The 13822-nt window shown below is 40.7% G+C and overlaps 1 protein-coding gene across 3 annotated transcripts in view; it reads left to right on the top strand.

Annotated features, from left to right (window-relative positions):
- Nucleotides 1–1970: 1970 nt before the first annotated feature.
- pitpnm3 (PITPNM family member 3) overlaps nucleotides 1971–13822 on the top strand; it is a 110870-nt gene continuing 99018 nt past the window's right edge. For all 3 annotated transcript variants that reach the window (XM_085430433.1, XM_085430431.1, XM_085430432.1), the window contains exon 1: nucleotides 1971–2593. In XM_085430433.1, coding sequence (XP_085286559.1) covers nucleotides 2569–2593 — 25 coding nt within the window. In that variant the 5' untranslated portion in view covers nucleotides 1971–2568. The remainder of the gene's footprint in view (nucleotides 2594–13822) is intronic.

The raw sequence follows: 13822 nt of genomic DNA, 5'->3' as shown, positions 1-13822 counted from the left end.
ATAGTGGTGTGCCCTGTAGGCCATGTCTCCTTTAAAATATAGATTTTAATGACAAGAGACTTGCTGGTTAAACAACAGTTCAGTTCTCTTCTAAACCTCCAATTCATTCCTATTGGATCACAGTACTTCTCTAAAGCTGCTAATATGATAAAGAGGACAAAAGGGTCACAGCAACAGTGAATTGTAGGGTTAAACAGTAGAATAGTAAGTATATCTGCATGTGTGTGAAACAGCAAGCCACATCATCAAACAGCACATTAGGATAAAAACAGCCAGCTGACAACTTCACCTTGCGTGAGAGTGCTGTGACATACAGCACGGTGTCTTTCCTTCCATAAGGTTGCTGGATTATTTTTTAAAGACAGAAAAGAACAACAAATCTGCACCTTGGGTGCTAAATTCAGTTTGCTGACTGCCTGCACTGTAGTTTGTGAGTCTTTTAATGGCTCCCAGAAAGCTTAATGCTGCTGAAACAGTTCTTTCATCCATTTTTCAAAACCCCTGCAGTGTTTATACCAACAAAAACATTTAGTGTGATTGAGTTTCTTTCTGACTTTACTTTGTAAGACTTTAGTCATGTTTACAATGAATTTTCAGTGCCTAGACTGGCTCTGAATTTCCACAGAGATCTGTTTTTTTTTATATATATATAATTGTATGGTTCAGTAAAATATTTCTTACTGAATACTGACATCAAATAACATCAAAAGCCACTGTTGAGAAGCAAAGTGCTGCTTTGAGTTGTGTCTCCAATGGCATGAAGAGAAGTCTTCTTACAAAAGAAATTCACATAATTCAATTAGCCTTTCTTTTCCTCTTGGATTCAGGCAGTGCTGCCATTTGGTGTAATCAGAGCTGTCTGTCTTCCTGTCTTCCTGGCCTTAAGGCTTTTCCCTATTAGTTTTCCTTAGTAGGGATTGCAACTCACTGTTCTACACCAGAAGTGTATTGGTATTGGCTTCCATGATAAATACAAATTGGCTGTGTGTATTCCTAGTAGAGTCTGGTAATGTAGAATGTCTGGCTGTCTTATTCTAGGGTGATGGTTCGGCCATCACCATTTCCCCCATCAATATTCATTTGTGTGGACGTGACTGCCGATTAATGCCACAACCAGACCATCCTTAAGGGACTGTGTAAGCTCATGTGTGGTCACATATGTGGATGCCAGTGTTGAAAACAGCAGGTGTTACTGTGACCACTTGACACACTGCTGCTTAATGTGCACCATAAAGAAACGTGAGGGAAGCTATTCTGCAGCTATTCGGGTCAAGTATCGCAGGACTGGAGGTTGAAATAAGCGTAGAAATGAATTAGAGGAATCCATTAGGTGAAGCATCTGTGAGATTAAGCCAGATCTCACAACTGGATTTAAAGCTGCTGAGAGAAACGTGGTTCATGTGCTTCACCCATGTGCTTTGTTTTGATGGTTGGTTGTATTTTGAAGCACTTCTCAAAGCCCAAAAGATTTGCTTCTCTGCCTGAGTGACTTCCCAAGCTGACCGACCAATCTGGCATCTGCTGCTTTGTGATGGATGGTTTAAAGGGGTGCTCGCTCTTCCCCTCCATCCTGTTTCACTGCGCCCCCATGCTCTTCTTCTTTATGCCACATGTTTTCTATATCAAAATTTCTATTTTAATTGATTTATTTTTGCTTACAGCCAAACTCTATACAGCAAAACCAGATTGTATGACACTGCAGAAAGACTTTAATCTACTTTACATTTAATATTCTGTGTATTTTTTCTACTCTTTCATTAAAGCTGTGCCTTGTTCTTTTTTAAACCGGACTTTTGGGACCCCAGCACACAAATGCAGCAACCTTTCTTACAGAGTATGTGTAATTTCTGCAAAGGCTTCTGGCATGATAGATTAAATAAAACTGATTTAAACTGCCTTGGCTAATTAAATGTGTCGTCCCAGTGACAATATAGCTGGTAAACTGCTTTTTCATTACGGCTCCAGGCATGAGAAAAGCAATGGACCAGCTGCTTTATAGGTCTCCATTTAGGGTCCTCCTTGAGTGTTTTGCACAGACAGAAAACGGACACAGGAAGAGGAAGACGGACGCCCTTCAGCAGCCGCGGACGTGCGCGCACCGCTGGAGGCAGTCAAGCTGCAGACCGGAGCTTTGGCACAACTCTGGCTGCTGTTAGCGGCGGAGAGGAGAGAGGAACGGGAGCTGGGTGGGCATGACATGTGAGCCAAGTCTGCACAGATACACCACATAGCCAAAGTATGTCTGCGGAGGGGCGGGTCGATGCTCCGAGGGTCTTGACTCAGGTGAATGAGAACACAGCTGCAGATTTCTCCTGTTTTTGGCTATTTTGTTTAATTTTCTCATCTCATCGCTGAGAGGAGACCGATGAGGCAGCTGTAGACCTCCCCGTGCCCCACTTCACCCTGATTCAGCCTGGCAAGCGTCAAGGTGCAGCAGCCAGGAGAGAGGGGACAGAGGAAGAGCCGATGTTCAATTAACTATCCGACGAAACGGTGTATAAACGGAGAATAACGTGACAGCATTGCTGAGTGGCCGCAGACTGACAGAAACACAAGGGAGAGGACACTATGTCAAAGGAGACGAGAGTAAAAGGTAAGGAGACACTACATGCCTGGTCTGTGCTAACAGGTTGAAACCTGCGTCTCGTGCTGCTGCTGGATGTTGGCGCGCACAGCCGTGTGCTGCGTGGATGAAGGCGATCCGTAGGAATGCGCTACGGTCAATACAGACCTCTGTGTGAGAAGCGGTCCGGTGGACTGTCCAGCCAAGTCCGTCTTTATATCAGTCAGACGGTTTTGTCTGACTTGCCTGTCTCCGTGTGTCCGTAAAGGTGTCACAGCAGGTCTGCGTCAGATTCTGTGACGCCGCTGCAGGGTCAAATCTGGACAGGTGAGGTGCGAGTGACCTACAGACAGACCCGTGTTACTAAAGGTGAATGGTCACAACATGTATCACATTTTGCATTCGTTACTCTGTCTATAAAGAAACCGTAAATCACAATATAAACATCAAGGACAAAATGCAAAAGAAAGGAAATAATGCAAAGGAGTTCAGCATTGCTAAAAATAGCTCATGCAGCTCATTTGATTGTTAAATTGGATATGTGGAATGTGAAAGAGTGTTGACAGGACAGTATCAGCAAAAGCCTTTGAAGTCCTGACATTTCTGTGGCATAAAAGGTTTATTGTTCACTGGAAAGATGGGTTTGCTGCTCACACTTGCCACCTGTATGCGTTTGCGCTCTTTCTGCTAATCTGTTAGAAATGAAGTGCTTAAAAGGAGCTGCTATTATTCTCTTTCTATGCACCTGCTGCAGTTTTATAGCTGTAGTGAAAGACCAGGATTTATTTATTTATTTATTTGGTTTTGCTGTGCAAATAAGCCAGACTCCAGTGATATAGTGTCAAACATTAATAAGTGGGTTCACAACCTGGACGCATGATACCATCAGTCCGGGTTGTGATGTTGTGAGTAGTGATACTTTTCTTCTTTCATGCATCTGCTCTGCTGAAAAGCCTGTGAGCGTGTCACCAAATCTCCGGCAGCTTCAGGCTCACAGTGGCCTCTGCGCTCTGACCTTTTACATCAACTGAGAGTGGACGGAAAATTTCCCCGCAGGGATCAATGAAATATCAAATCATTATTACTACAGGTGGTGGCAGAAAGTGTCACAACACAGAGGGGATAATATTTGGCGTGGCTTGGTCTTTAAAGTAGCGATTCCTCTGATTCAAAGTAAAACACCATAAAAGTCACAGGGTGCAGTGACATCCAATGGCGAACATCTCTGAAATAACACAAAGCAGATCCCTATTGTCAGCAAGCTGATTCAGACAAAAATGACCAAACCATTTTAAAATTGTGCACAAAATTCCCACTTCAGTACTTTCCTTACTTTATTTAACTTATTCTGTCTTGTTTTCAGGAAGTGTGCAAAGACACTTTTTATGTGTTTACCATTAGAAAACAGTAGAAATATTTTGGTTTTTCCAGAATGCTCCACAAACAATCAACTGCCACTTCATTACTAATGAACACACACACATTACATCACTATCAACACCATCCTGAACTATTGATACAAGGCAGGATGGATCCATACTGTCATATTGCTTGCCAAATTCTGACCCTATAATCTGAATATCACAGCAGATATTAAACCAGGCAAAGTTTTTCCAGTCTTCTATTGTCTATAGTGTGGTATTCTGCTGCTGTGTCTGCTGCCCATCTGGTTCAGAGAGATGCTCTTCTGCATACCTTTGTTCTAACGAGTGGCTGTTTGAGTTACTCTTACCTTTTTATCAGATGAAAGCAGACTGGCCTTTGTCCTCTGACCTCTGCCATCATTGAGGTATTTTAACCCAGAGAACTGCAGCTTCACTGGATAATTTCAGACCCCACTCTATATACTCTATAAAATCTAGCAACGATAGTGTGAAAAAATCCCAGCACATTATCAGTTTCTAAAATACTCAGACCAGTCTGTCTGGGAATAACAACCATGCCACGTTCAAAGTCATTTAAATCATCTTTCTTCCTTGTTCTGATGTTTGTTTTTGAACTTCAGCAAGTCATCCTGGACAAGTCTACATGCCTAAATGTTGGGGCTTGTGGCTGTGTGATTGGCAGATTGAATATTTGCCTTAACAAGCTGGTGAACTGGCACGCGAAATGAAGTGGCATGCAAGTGTGTATGAAGTGAAGTCTTGTAACTTGTATGACGATTTACAAGACACAAACTTCTGCGTATAGGTAAAGAAATGTTTGTGACTGAAGAGTCATTGGTCCTTTAAAAATCTGATAATCTGCCCTAAATGATGTCACTTGAAATAAAAATATAGCTTTTATATTTGTGACCCTTAAAAACCTTAGCCACACAATTCTGATGTGAGTTCAATGTTACAGAAAAGCCTGAACCTAGAGAGTAATGATGATCTGAACAAAGACTGACAGCACAGTATATTTAGCATGAAGCATGAGCCAGTAATATCCTGACAGAAATCTGAAACTGAACCAACAAAATAAAAATCCAGTTTATTCTGAAACCCAGGCAAAAGGTACGTGGATTACAATTTGTGTGTTTCTCATTCACTCACCAGTGGCAGAAGAGCTGCCATGCAAGGTGTTCACCTGCCACTGGAAACAAATTTGGGTTCACTGTCTCGCCCAAGGATACTTCAACACACGGAAGGGCTGGGGATCAAACCATCAAGGCTGCAGCACAGCCTGCCCCTGAGAGTGAGGTGCAGCCTCTATGGGAAGGAGTTTGTTTTTCACAGAAATCAAGAGAGTAGTCTTATTTTTAGTAAACAGTCTCAGAAGACAAATTAGCTTCTCTGGATGCACGGAAAGCCATTTTTTTTCTCACCAGCTGTAGTTGGATGTCTTCTCCAGTTAATCTTAATTATATTTCTTTGAGTCTCGCTGTAAAACTCACTAGCTAATGGAAACTACACTGTGCTGCGTTATATTACTTCAGCCTTCTTTATAAAATCATGCAAACCCTGCGATGCTCTGGCAGGCTGGTGGCAGATTAATGGCGATGCGCAGTTTATGTGGGGTTATTGTTAGTACAGCCATATATCAAGCATGCTGTGTATCTGTTTTTATTAAATATCACTTGACCTCAGTTCCCAGTATAACTTGTGAAGTAGAACAGGTCCTATCAAAACATTACTCTTCAAAGCCCCAGCAACATGGACAATGCAGATGTTTTAATTTCATATCTTTCACGTATGTATGCTGATCTTAACTTTGTCATTTTCAATTATAGGAGCCCTGCAGGGGATGAACTTCTCATTTAAAATCATCTCTTGACACACTTGGGAGAAAAATCTTCATTATAATCGAGTGTAGGGTCTATGAAATGTAAGGCAAAGATAATATGGATATGCTCTGTATTCCATCATTAAAGTGTAACAGCAAGTGTGTGTGATCTAAGCTTTCGGTTTGTACTCCCCTTTTCGGCTTTTGCAGAAATATGGCCTCGTGCCCAGATTCACTGACTGTCTAGCAAAACAGATGAGAGCCTCAGTTTTAATCATCCAAACACTGAAAGATAATTAGAGCAGAGTAATAAGGATTTAGGAATTATAAGAGCTGTGTGGAGTAAAGCTTTGGTCCTTAAAATAAAGCAGGTGTGACTCAGAGTGTAAGAAATATTAATGGATTTTTCATTGTGTAGCCATGCTAGCAGAAGGATAGTGCGACTGTTGGTTAACATTAACAAAGTGTGTGCCATGCAAGTTAACATGTAGAACTGTTTAATACTTAAATGTTGTTCAAACAGGAGCTTTACTGATCTAACAAAATTATTCATAAAGACTGGGGTGATGGTCTTTAACATTGCTTTGCTAAATTTGTCTTGATGGTGTGCATGTGTTTAGCTGCTAGCTGGTTCATGTGTTCAGCTGCTAGCTGAGGGGAGGGGCTGAATCAATGCCTGCCTGTGATTCAGATTCAGGGGTGGTGTGAAGCTGTGTGTCAACTGGAGGAAGCAAAGACTGCACTGTTAGTATCAATACTGTTGCAAATGAGTATCTAATCCAATTTTACTGGTAGCATCTTAACATGCTTCTTATGTTTTTCTTGTTTGTAGCTTGTAGTTGCATTACTGCTACCTTGTGGCAAAAAACCCCAAAACAAACAAACAAGAAATATCATAAACTTTTGATGTCTTTGTAACTTAATGACAATTTAAATGTTAAAAAAAACAAAGTCATCATTTTAGCACAAGGTTTTGTATGACCCTTTGTAGGGCTGCTCGATTATGGCAAAAATGATAATCACGATTATTTTCACTGAAATTGAGATCTCGATTATTTGACGATATTTATTTAACAATAACAATGTATTGAACAATGACTTTAAAAAATAATATAAAATAGTGTGCAAATACTGATAACAGTGCAAATGTTTGCAATATAAGAAATAAATGAAAAATGTAAACATCTATGTTTAGTGAACTTTGCAGTGTTGTTCTGTGGTGCAGCTACGTACAAACTGTGTCTACTTGATCCACGTCTGACTCCGCGAACCCATAATGTTTCCACACCACTGAAGTTTTTTTTTTTTTACCTCTCTTTTCAACCAACGGCAGTCACTCTCCTCTCCAAATAACTTCTGCTTAGCTTTCCGAGCTTCCCCCGGGTCCTCTTAATTGTTGTGACGCGTGTTCGAAATGCAGAGAGGTGCGCTCGATTTGCCCCACGGAGCAGCGCGAGAGTAAAGCACGAGGGAGGTGCTAATAATCAGCTCAGTCATTTTTAATGATCGTTGAAAGCCCAGATCGTAATCGAGATTAAAATTCGATTAATTGAGCAGCCCTAACCCTTTGTGGTTTTTATATGATCATAATAGTGCTACCCTGAAATACAAATGTGTAATGTTTATTTCTGCAAGCAGCTCAACATTACATTTGATAGTTTATTATCTTTTAATGAGACCAGTAATTCAACCAGCTGCCACGGGAATTCACACTTCAGTTTTACACTTGATTGTGCATCCCTGTTTCTGCTTCCACTATAAGCTGAACCTTGGAGCCAGACAGGTACTGTGGTGCCATACCTCTATTAAGAATTTTTTTCGAATCACCGTCGGTCATCTTCGTCACCTCCTCCCTCCCCACAGAGTACAGGCTTACAGATTCCACTGTTTGTCCTCTGTTTGACTTCACTCACTATTCCAAAGCTCAGTGTAAGATTGCACCTTTGAGTTTTTGTATTTCTCAGAGCTGATGAATCTAGATCAGCCAGAAAGCCTTTTCTTTCAGTTGCTGTCCAAATAAAACAAATGGGTAGGCTACCTGGTGTTTTGCTGAGATTTACCGTCAAGCTAAAAATAGAACTGGATGATGCTGGTGAACAGTCTCTCCCCTTTCTTTCTTTCTTTCTTTCTGCTCCTACTTTTCACTCTCTGCAAAAGGGAATAGGGGGGATGGCAGTATTTTTATGTTAAAATAATTTGTTTTGTGATGTTTCTTCACGGAGAATAGACTGGTGGCACATTTTCTGAAAAAAATTGATTCTGCACTGTCAGTGATTCCCCAAACCCAATTCTTATCACTCACTTTAAGACACGATGAATACTTTATATACTGCATTATACTGCCAGCACCAGCTGTGTATAGTGTTGTCAAACTGGTAAAACGGTCCCCAGACAGCTTGTTTATCAAACAGCAACACAATGTTCTCTGAATTCTACAGAGGCGTGCGCTAATGCATTCAGCCTGTGACCTCTGTTATTTTATTTGATCATACAAAACAGTGTTAATTTGAATTTAATAGCTGTTTGTCATGGGGAGGCACAGTGGGCTTGTGTCCGGGAGCAGCGATTCACAACGCACAGAGCAGCTAGGCTGCTGCTGCTGTTTGAGGTCACAGAAGAGGCAGTGGCAGGGGACCAGCTCAACTGGAGCACGGCAATAGTTCACTTGTCATCTGTCACAGCCAAAAGTCTTGATGTGGTGTGGAAGGCACAACCTGTGTTTTCTATTTTTCGCTTTGCTGAATCATATTCACAGACTCCAGAAAAGGTTTTTTTAAAGGCACAATTACTCAGCATTATAATGCTGAGCTATTAGCAGAAGCACTTAGTTTAACATCTATCCCGTGTCCTGCCAGTAGGGAACAAAATGTTGCGAGGAAGATGACACCATTCTGGGTTTCTGGTAATTTCCATTGCTCAGGGCTTTAAACACACGGGCCTGAGTTAAATCGCCATTCACGTTGATGAATTGTTTGGCAGCTTTTAAAAGCTGCACTTGATAGTAGAGATGCAGCAATTGCAGTTTTCTTGACTGATTCTGATTTCAGATTTCTTTTCTAAATGTCAGTTGGCAAAGTCAAAACATTCATTGGTTCCTGCATCTCAAAAAGATTTCTCCATTTTTTTTTGTTTGTTTTGTTTTTTTTTTGTCACAAACTGAATATTTTTGTGATTTCAAGGCGCAATTGTGACACAGTTTTAGTTTACTTTAGTTTAGCCTTCAGTAAATAAACGTACTGATAAAGCTGCTGCACAGCATCTATCCGATACCAAAAATGTTGGCTTATAAAAACCTTAGCTGCTAAAAAAATTTAGCAGCTAATGAGCTAAACAATATCCGGTGGGAGGTAGAACAGTGTATTTACTAATTGGAAGGTTGGTGGTTCGATCCCCTCCAGTCTACATGCCAAAAGACCCTCCTTGTGCATTCATTGGAGTGCGTCTGCACGTGTGCGAGAATGTAGATAGAAAGCACTTAGATGAAGAAAAAAGTGTTTGGGTGAATGAGAAATGTTTAAAACATGCTGAGTGAGCAGGTAGAGTAGAAAAGTGCTTACCATCATTGTCTCAGGAGATGGTGGTGATCAAAAACTCAGTAAATATGGGTTTACATAAAAATAATGTAACCATAAACAGGCATTTCTTTGCTAACATCTTTGTCGCATCAACTTAAAAGGTTGAAAAACTATATTACTTTTGGTTTTACATCTTGTTTCTGCTCCTGCACGTGAGCCAAATTATAAAATATTTTAAACACAACCTAGACAGAACATAATTTATCTTTCGGTCATTTCATTTAATGGTTTGTGTTCTTTGAATTCTGTGTAGAATTTTATTATTGCTTAGTGGTAGTGCAGTGACTGCTTTGCTGTCAGGTACTAAAATTCTGATTTATGCCACATCTCTATTTATAACCAATCCAGTATTAGATTATATTACCATAAACTGTAGACTTCACAATGTAAACCAGCAAGAAGTCTTCTTCAAGCAAGACAAACAGTACAGCAATATGTGGCCATCACTGCACAGACAGACAGGGATGCAGAACACGGTCAGCAATGATAATCATTATCTAATCGTAGTGTAGCAGTCCATTAACAGTCAATTGGAAGTGCTGATCTGTGCAGCTAAAGTTTAGGTAATGGCATACACGAAGGTGATCTGTGTCTCTCGTTGACTGTACTGATTGATTTAAGCTTTGCATGCAGGCTTAATTGCATTACAAAAACTACGACTAATAGTTATTTGCATTGCAGGGCTGGGTATATTGTTGTTTATTGTTTACCATGAGACGATTGCTGAGGCACGACATAAAAAGACTGAGCCGACAAAGAATCTGCTCAGTGCTACATCTAGTCAGCTTCATCTTTACTGGGACATGTTTCGTGTTGTAATATCAGCAGTTTCCTCCTTCTTGTTCATTCACAAAAGAAAAGCTAAATTGGTTTTCCCTTTGACAATGCAGATATCACACTCTGATGCTGTGGCTTGTCCAATAATCACTCAGAAGTGGTTTGCACCACCAGAGAGCTCTTCTGCTCTTCCTGCCTGCCACTGCAGCCCATTGCTCTTTTAGGGGCTGTTAGTTGTTTAGACTTCCTTGAGTATTAAATTCTGGTAATTATAAAATGAGCAGATTGGCACAAGTGTAGCTTACAGGCCAACTGGGCTTAAGAGGGCAGTGAGAGATAAAGCTCTGACTGGAAGAAATTTCTTTAGGTAGCAGCTGATCAAAAGCAGATGAGGTCTCTGATGGAGAGTGATCCTCGGTATGGGGCCATCTTCAATGCTGAGGGCTTGCTCCTTATTTTCAAAACCCACGGCACTTTTAACCTTCTGCAGGCTCACACTGAAGCAATTTTCACATTCAAAACTGCAATACTTTTATCTTGCCTACACAAATGATCGTTATTACATGTCTAGTTCAATAAGACGTGGCAGTAAGAATGATTTCTTAACAGTGGACTGCTTTACTGGCAGATTTTTGTTCTGTTGAAAGATGAATATAAAGGTTGTGGTTAGATAAAAAAAACCATCCATCCATCCATCCATCCATCCTCTGCTTGTCCAAGTCAGGGTTGCATGGTGAGCTGCAGCCTATCCCAGCTGGCAAAAACTATATAACCATGAAAATTTTAGTCAGTTTTGAGATCACAATTATTTAACATGATTAGTTTTCCCGAGCTTAAAACATGAGTCAATTGAAAAACAAAGGCTTTCTTTTTGTCATTTCACCTAGAGTACTAGTAGAGATGCCACAATATCCCTCCAAATTACACACAAAGTTTCCTTTCTTGTCTGAGGTGTAGACGCTATACAAATATAGGCCATTTTAGGTGACAGTAAGGCAGGTCTGTCATACTCAACTCAGCGTATATAGACACTGATAAAGTGTCTATATGTGTTACTGGGTAAGCTTAATTTTTCAGTATCCAAGCTTAATGCTATGAAACCACAATCTTATCTTAAACATAACCAGTAAAAGCAAAACTAAAAAGCATCTCCCAAACAGGACAAACTATGGTCTCCTTGCTTGCAAACTTCTGACTTCCTCCAGTTCCACAGCACAACCTCCTCTTTAAAAATGAACTCTTATCTCTAGGCTTCCAATAAGTCTTGGACGACAGTCAAGGCACAGAAACTGAAGGACACCTTGTGCGTAATTTGAAGACGTCAGCAGCTCTTCTTTCAGAAGAGCAGTGTTTGATTCTCCGGGACGAGAACTCGCCGGGCAGGAAATGAGTTTGGTGTTTTTAGAGATACAGGAAAGTGGTGCACTGGATTTTATAACGCAGGACAAAATGAGAATGTCATGTTTTATGTTAAGCTTTTCTTTTTGTGAATATTGGAAGCCAAACAATTTAGCTCATGGTTAAATTTAACGCAGGAGTTTACACAAGAGTCATTCTCTGCATAGCTGGAGTCAGCTGTGCAGTCGGAGGTGAGATGTTATCTTCTTAGTAAAGTATTTGACAGAGATGTTGAGGCATGTTATGTAATAGGGAAGTCAGGAAGACAAATGAGTTCAATTATAAATCTTTCAGGAGCTGCACCAAAACTATTTCTTATTTCTCTCCTGGAGTTACTATCCTGAATCTCTAATTTCAAAACTTCAAAAGCTGCTGCTATCCAGTAGAAAAGATTGGTCCTGTGTTAATGCTCTGCAGATTAATGTGTGTCTATTAAGTTTCACTTAATGTAGCCTGTGAGCCATGTGGGCCAAAAAGCCGAAATGTGACGCCAATAAATCCAGGCATATCAGCCAAGTGTTATTGCTGTGCAGTCAGGTTGTAAATCTTACAGGATCCATTTGCATATATTTTTAAGTTATTATAATGTATGCAATAGTATCTCATTTTATGCCAAATACATGTATAATTGTGACATAAACTGAAGAATGTGACATTTACACATCTATAATAATCCTAAGTAACTTTGTCATTTTAATGACAATAGCACACCTTTATACCACCAAACTCGAGAAACAAATAACAGCTCAGTGTCATGACAAACCCTGAAATTGTTAACTGTTAATAAAATATAAATTAATTCTTTCTGTCACTCACTGACCACTTCATTAGGTACACTTTTTTAGTTACACTGCAATAGTGTACCACATCATCACACCACCAGAAACAGCATGAACTTTGATATGAGGCACGATGGATCCGTGCTTTTGTTCATACTGAACAACACTGGTGAGTGTATATTATTTGTGTTCTTGCACACAAAAAATGGAAGAATGATGTTGATCTACAAATTTCCATTAGTGTACTTAAAATAGATGCCTCATCTATCTGTGCACGTGTACAAAAGGTAATAATAACTTCATTCTCATAAAATTTAAGGTTTATTCTCTTAATTCCTGAAGCAGTCCCTCTCAAGTGGAAGTAAACAACTTTTTGTGGCAAATTTAGTTTATGACCAATGTGATGGTCCTGTCCACTACACGAGACACACTTTCCTTCTTTTATTTCTTGCTGGCTGTTGCTATTAAGAAGGAGATCAGGTGCAGTCTTGACTAATGCACATATGTAACTTCTCTGTGAGGGTAAGCACTTCATAACTACCAGAGAAGATGGATAAAGCTTTCAGTGTAATTAAGTGCCTACTCGTCTGTGAAGGTTCTCAGTCATCCAGGTCATCGTAGTCAAAGGAGCTTGCAAAGAAAAGCACCTGGACTTCTTTAAGTTGCTTGAAGACGTTTCACCTCTCATCCGAGAAGCTTCTTCAGTTCTAAGGTCAAATGGTGGGGAGTCCCAGATTTAAACCTAGTGGGAGTTTCCCCCCACAGAGGGACAAAAGGACCCCCTGATGATCCTCTAATCGCCTGAGCCAAGGTGTGAAACTGGGTGTGGGTCCCAATCAGCCAGGGTTTCGGGTGAGCTCATTGTGAAACCTGGCCCCACCTTATCATGCGAATTCCTGAGGTCAGATTGCCCAGGATGTGAGTGGGCGTTAAGGCGTCTGGGGAGGGAACTCAAAACTGGATTATAGATGGCAGAGAGTTGGTGTCGTAAACCCCCGCCTCTGTTCAAAGATGGTCGCTCACAGTGGACATAGATGGCTTCTTTCACTCCTCTTTCAAACCATCTATCCTCTCTGTCCAAAATGTGAACATTGGCATCCTCGAAAGAGTGTCCTTTATCCTTAAGATGCAGATGAACTTCTGAGTCTTGTCCTGTGGAGGTGGCTCTTCTATGTTGTGCCATGCGCTTGTGAAGTCGCTGTGGATAAAAACATCAAGTTCACCAGGGAAGACACAAAGGATAACTGTTTGCCTTCCCTGGACTGCGCTGTGCACATTGAAGAGAATGGCAACCTCAACATCGAAGTTTACCGGAAGCCCACACACACGGACCAGTACTTCCTCTTTGACTCCCATCAATGGAGGATGCCAATGTTCACATTTTGGACAGAGAGGACAGATGGTTTGAAAGAGGAGTGAAAGAAGCCATCTATGTCCACTGTGAGCGACCATCTTTGAACAGAGGCGGGGGTTTACGACACCAACTCTCTGCCATCTATAATCCAGTTTTGAGTTCCCTCCCCAGA

Source organism: Copadichromis virginalis, linkage group LG14 (assembly GCF_057382275.1).
Source record: "Copadichromis virginalis isolate Kocher_CV1m ecotype Utaka linkage group LG14, C_Virginalis_male_GT1.1, whole genome shotgun sequence".
Classification (NCBI taxonomy): domain Eukaryota; kingdom Metazoa; phylum Chordata; class Actinopteri; order Cichliformes; family Cichlidae; genus Copadichromis; species Copadichromis virginalis.
This window is presented reverse-complemented; position numbering and strand designations above follow the sequence as displayed.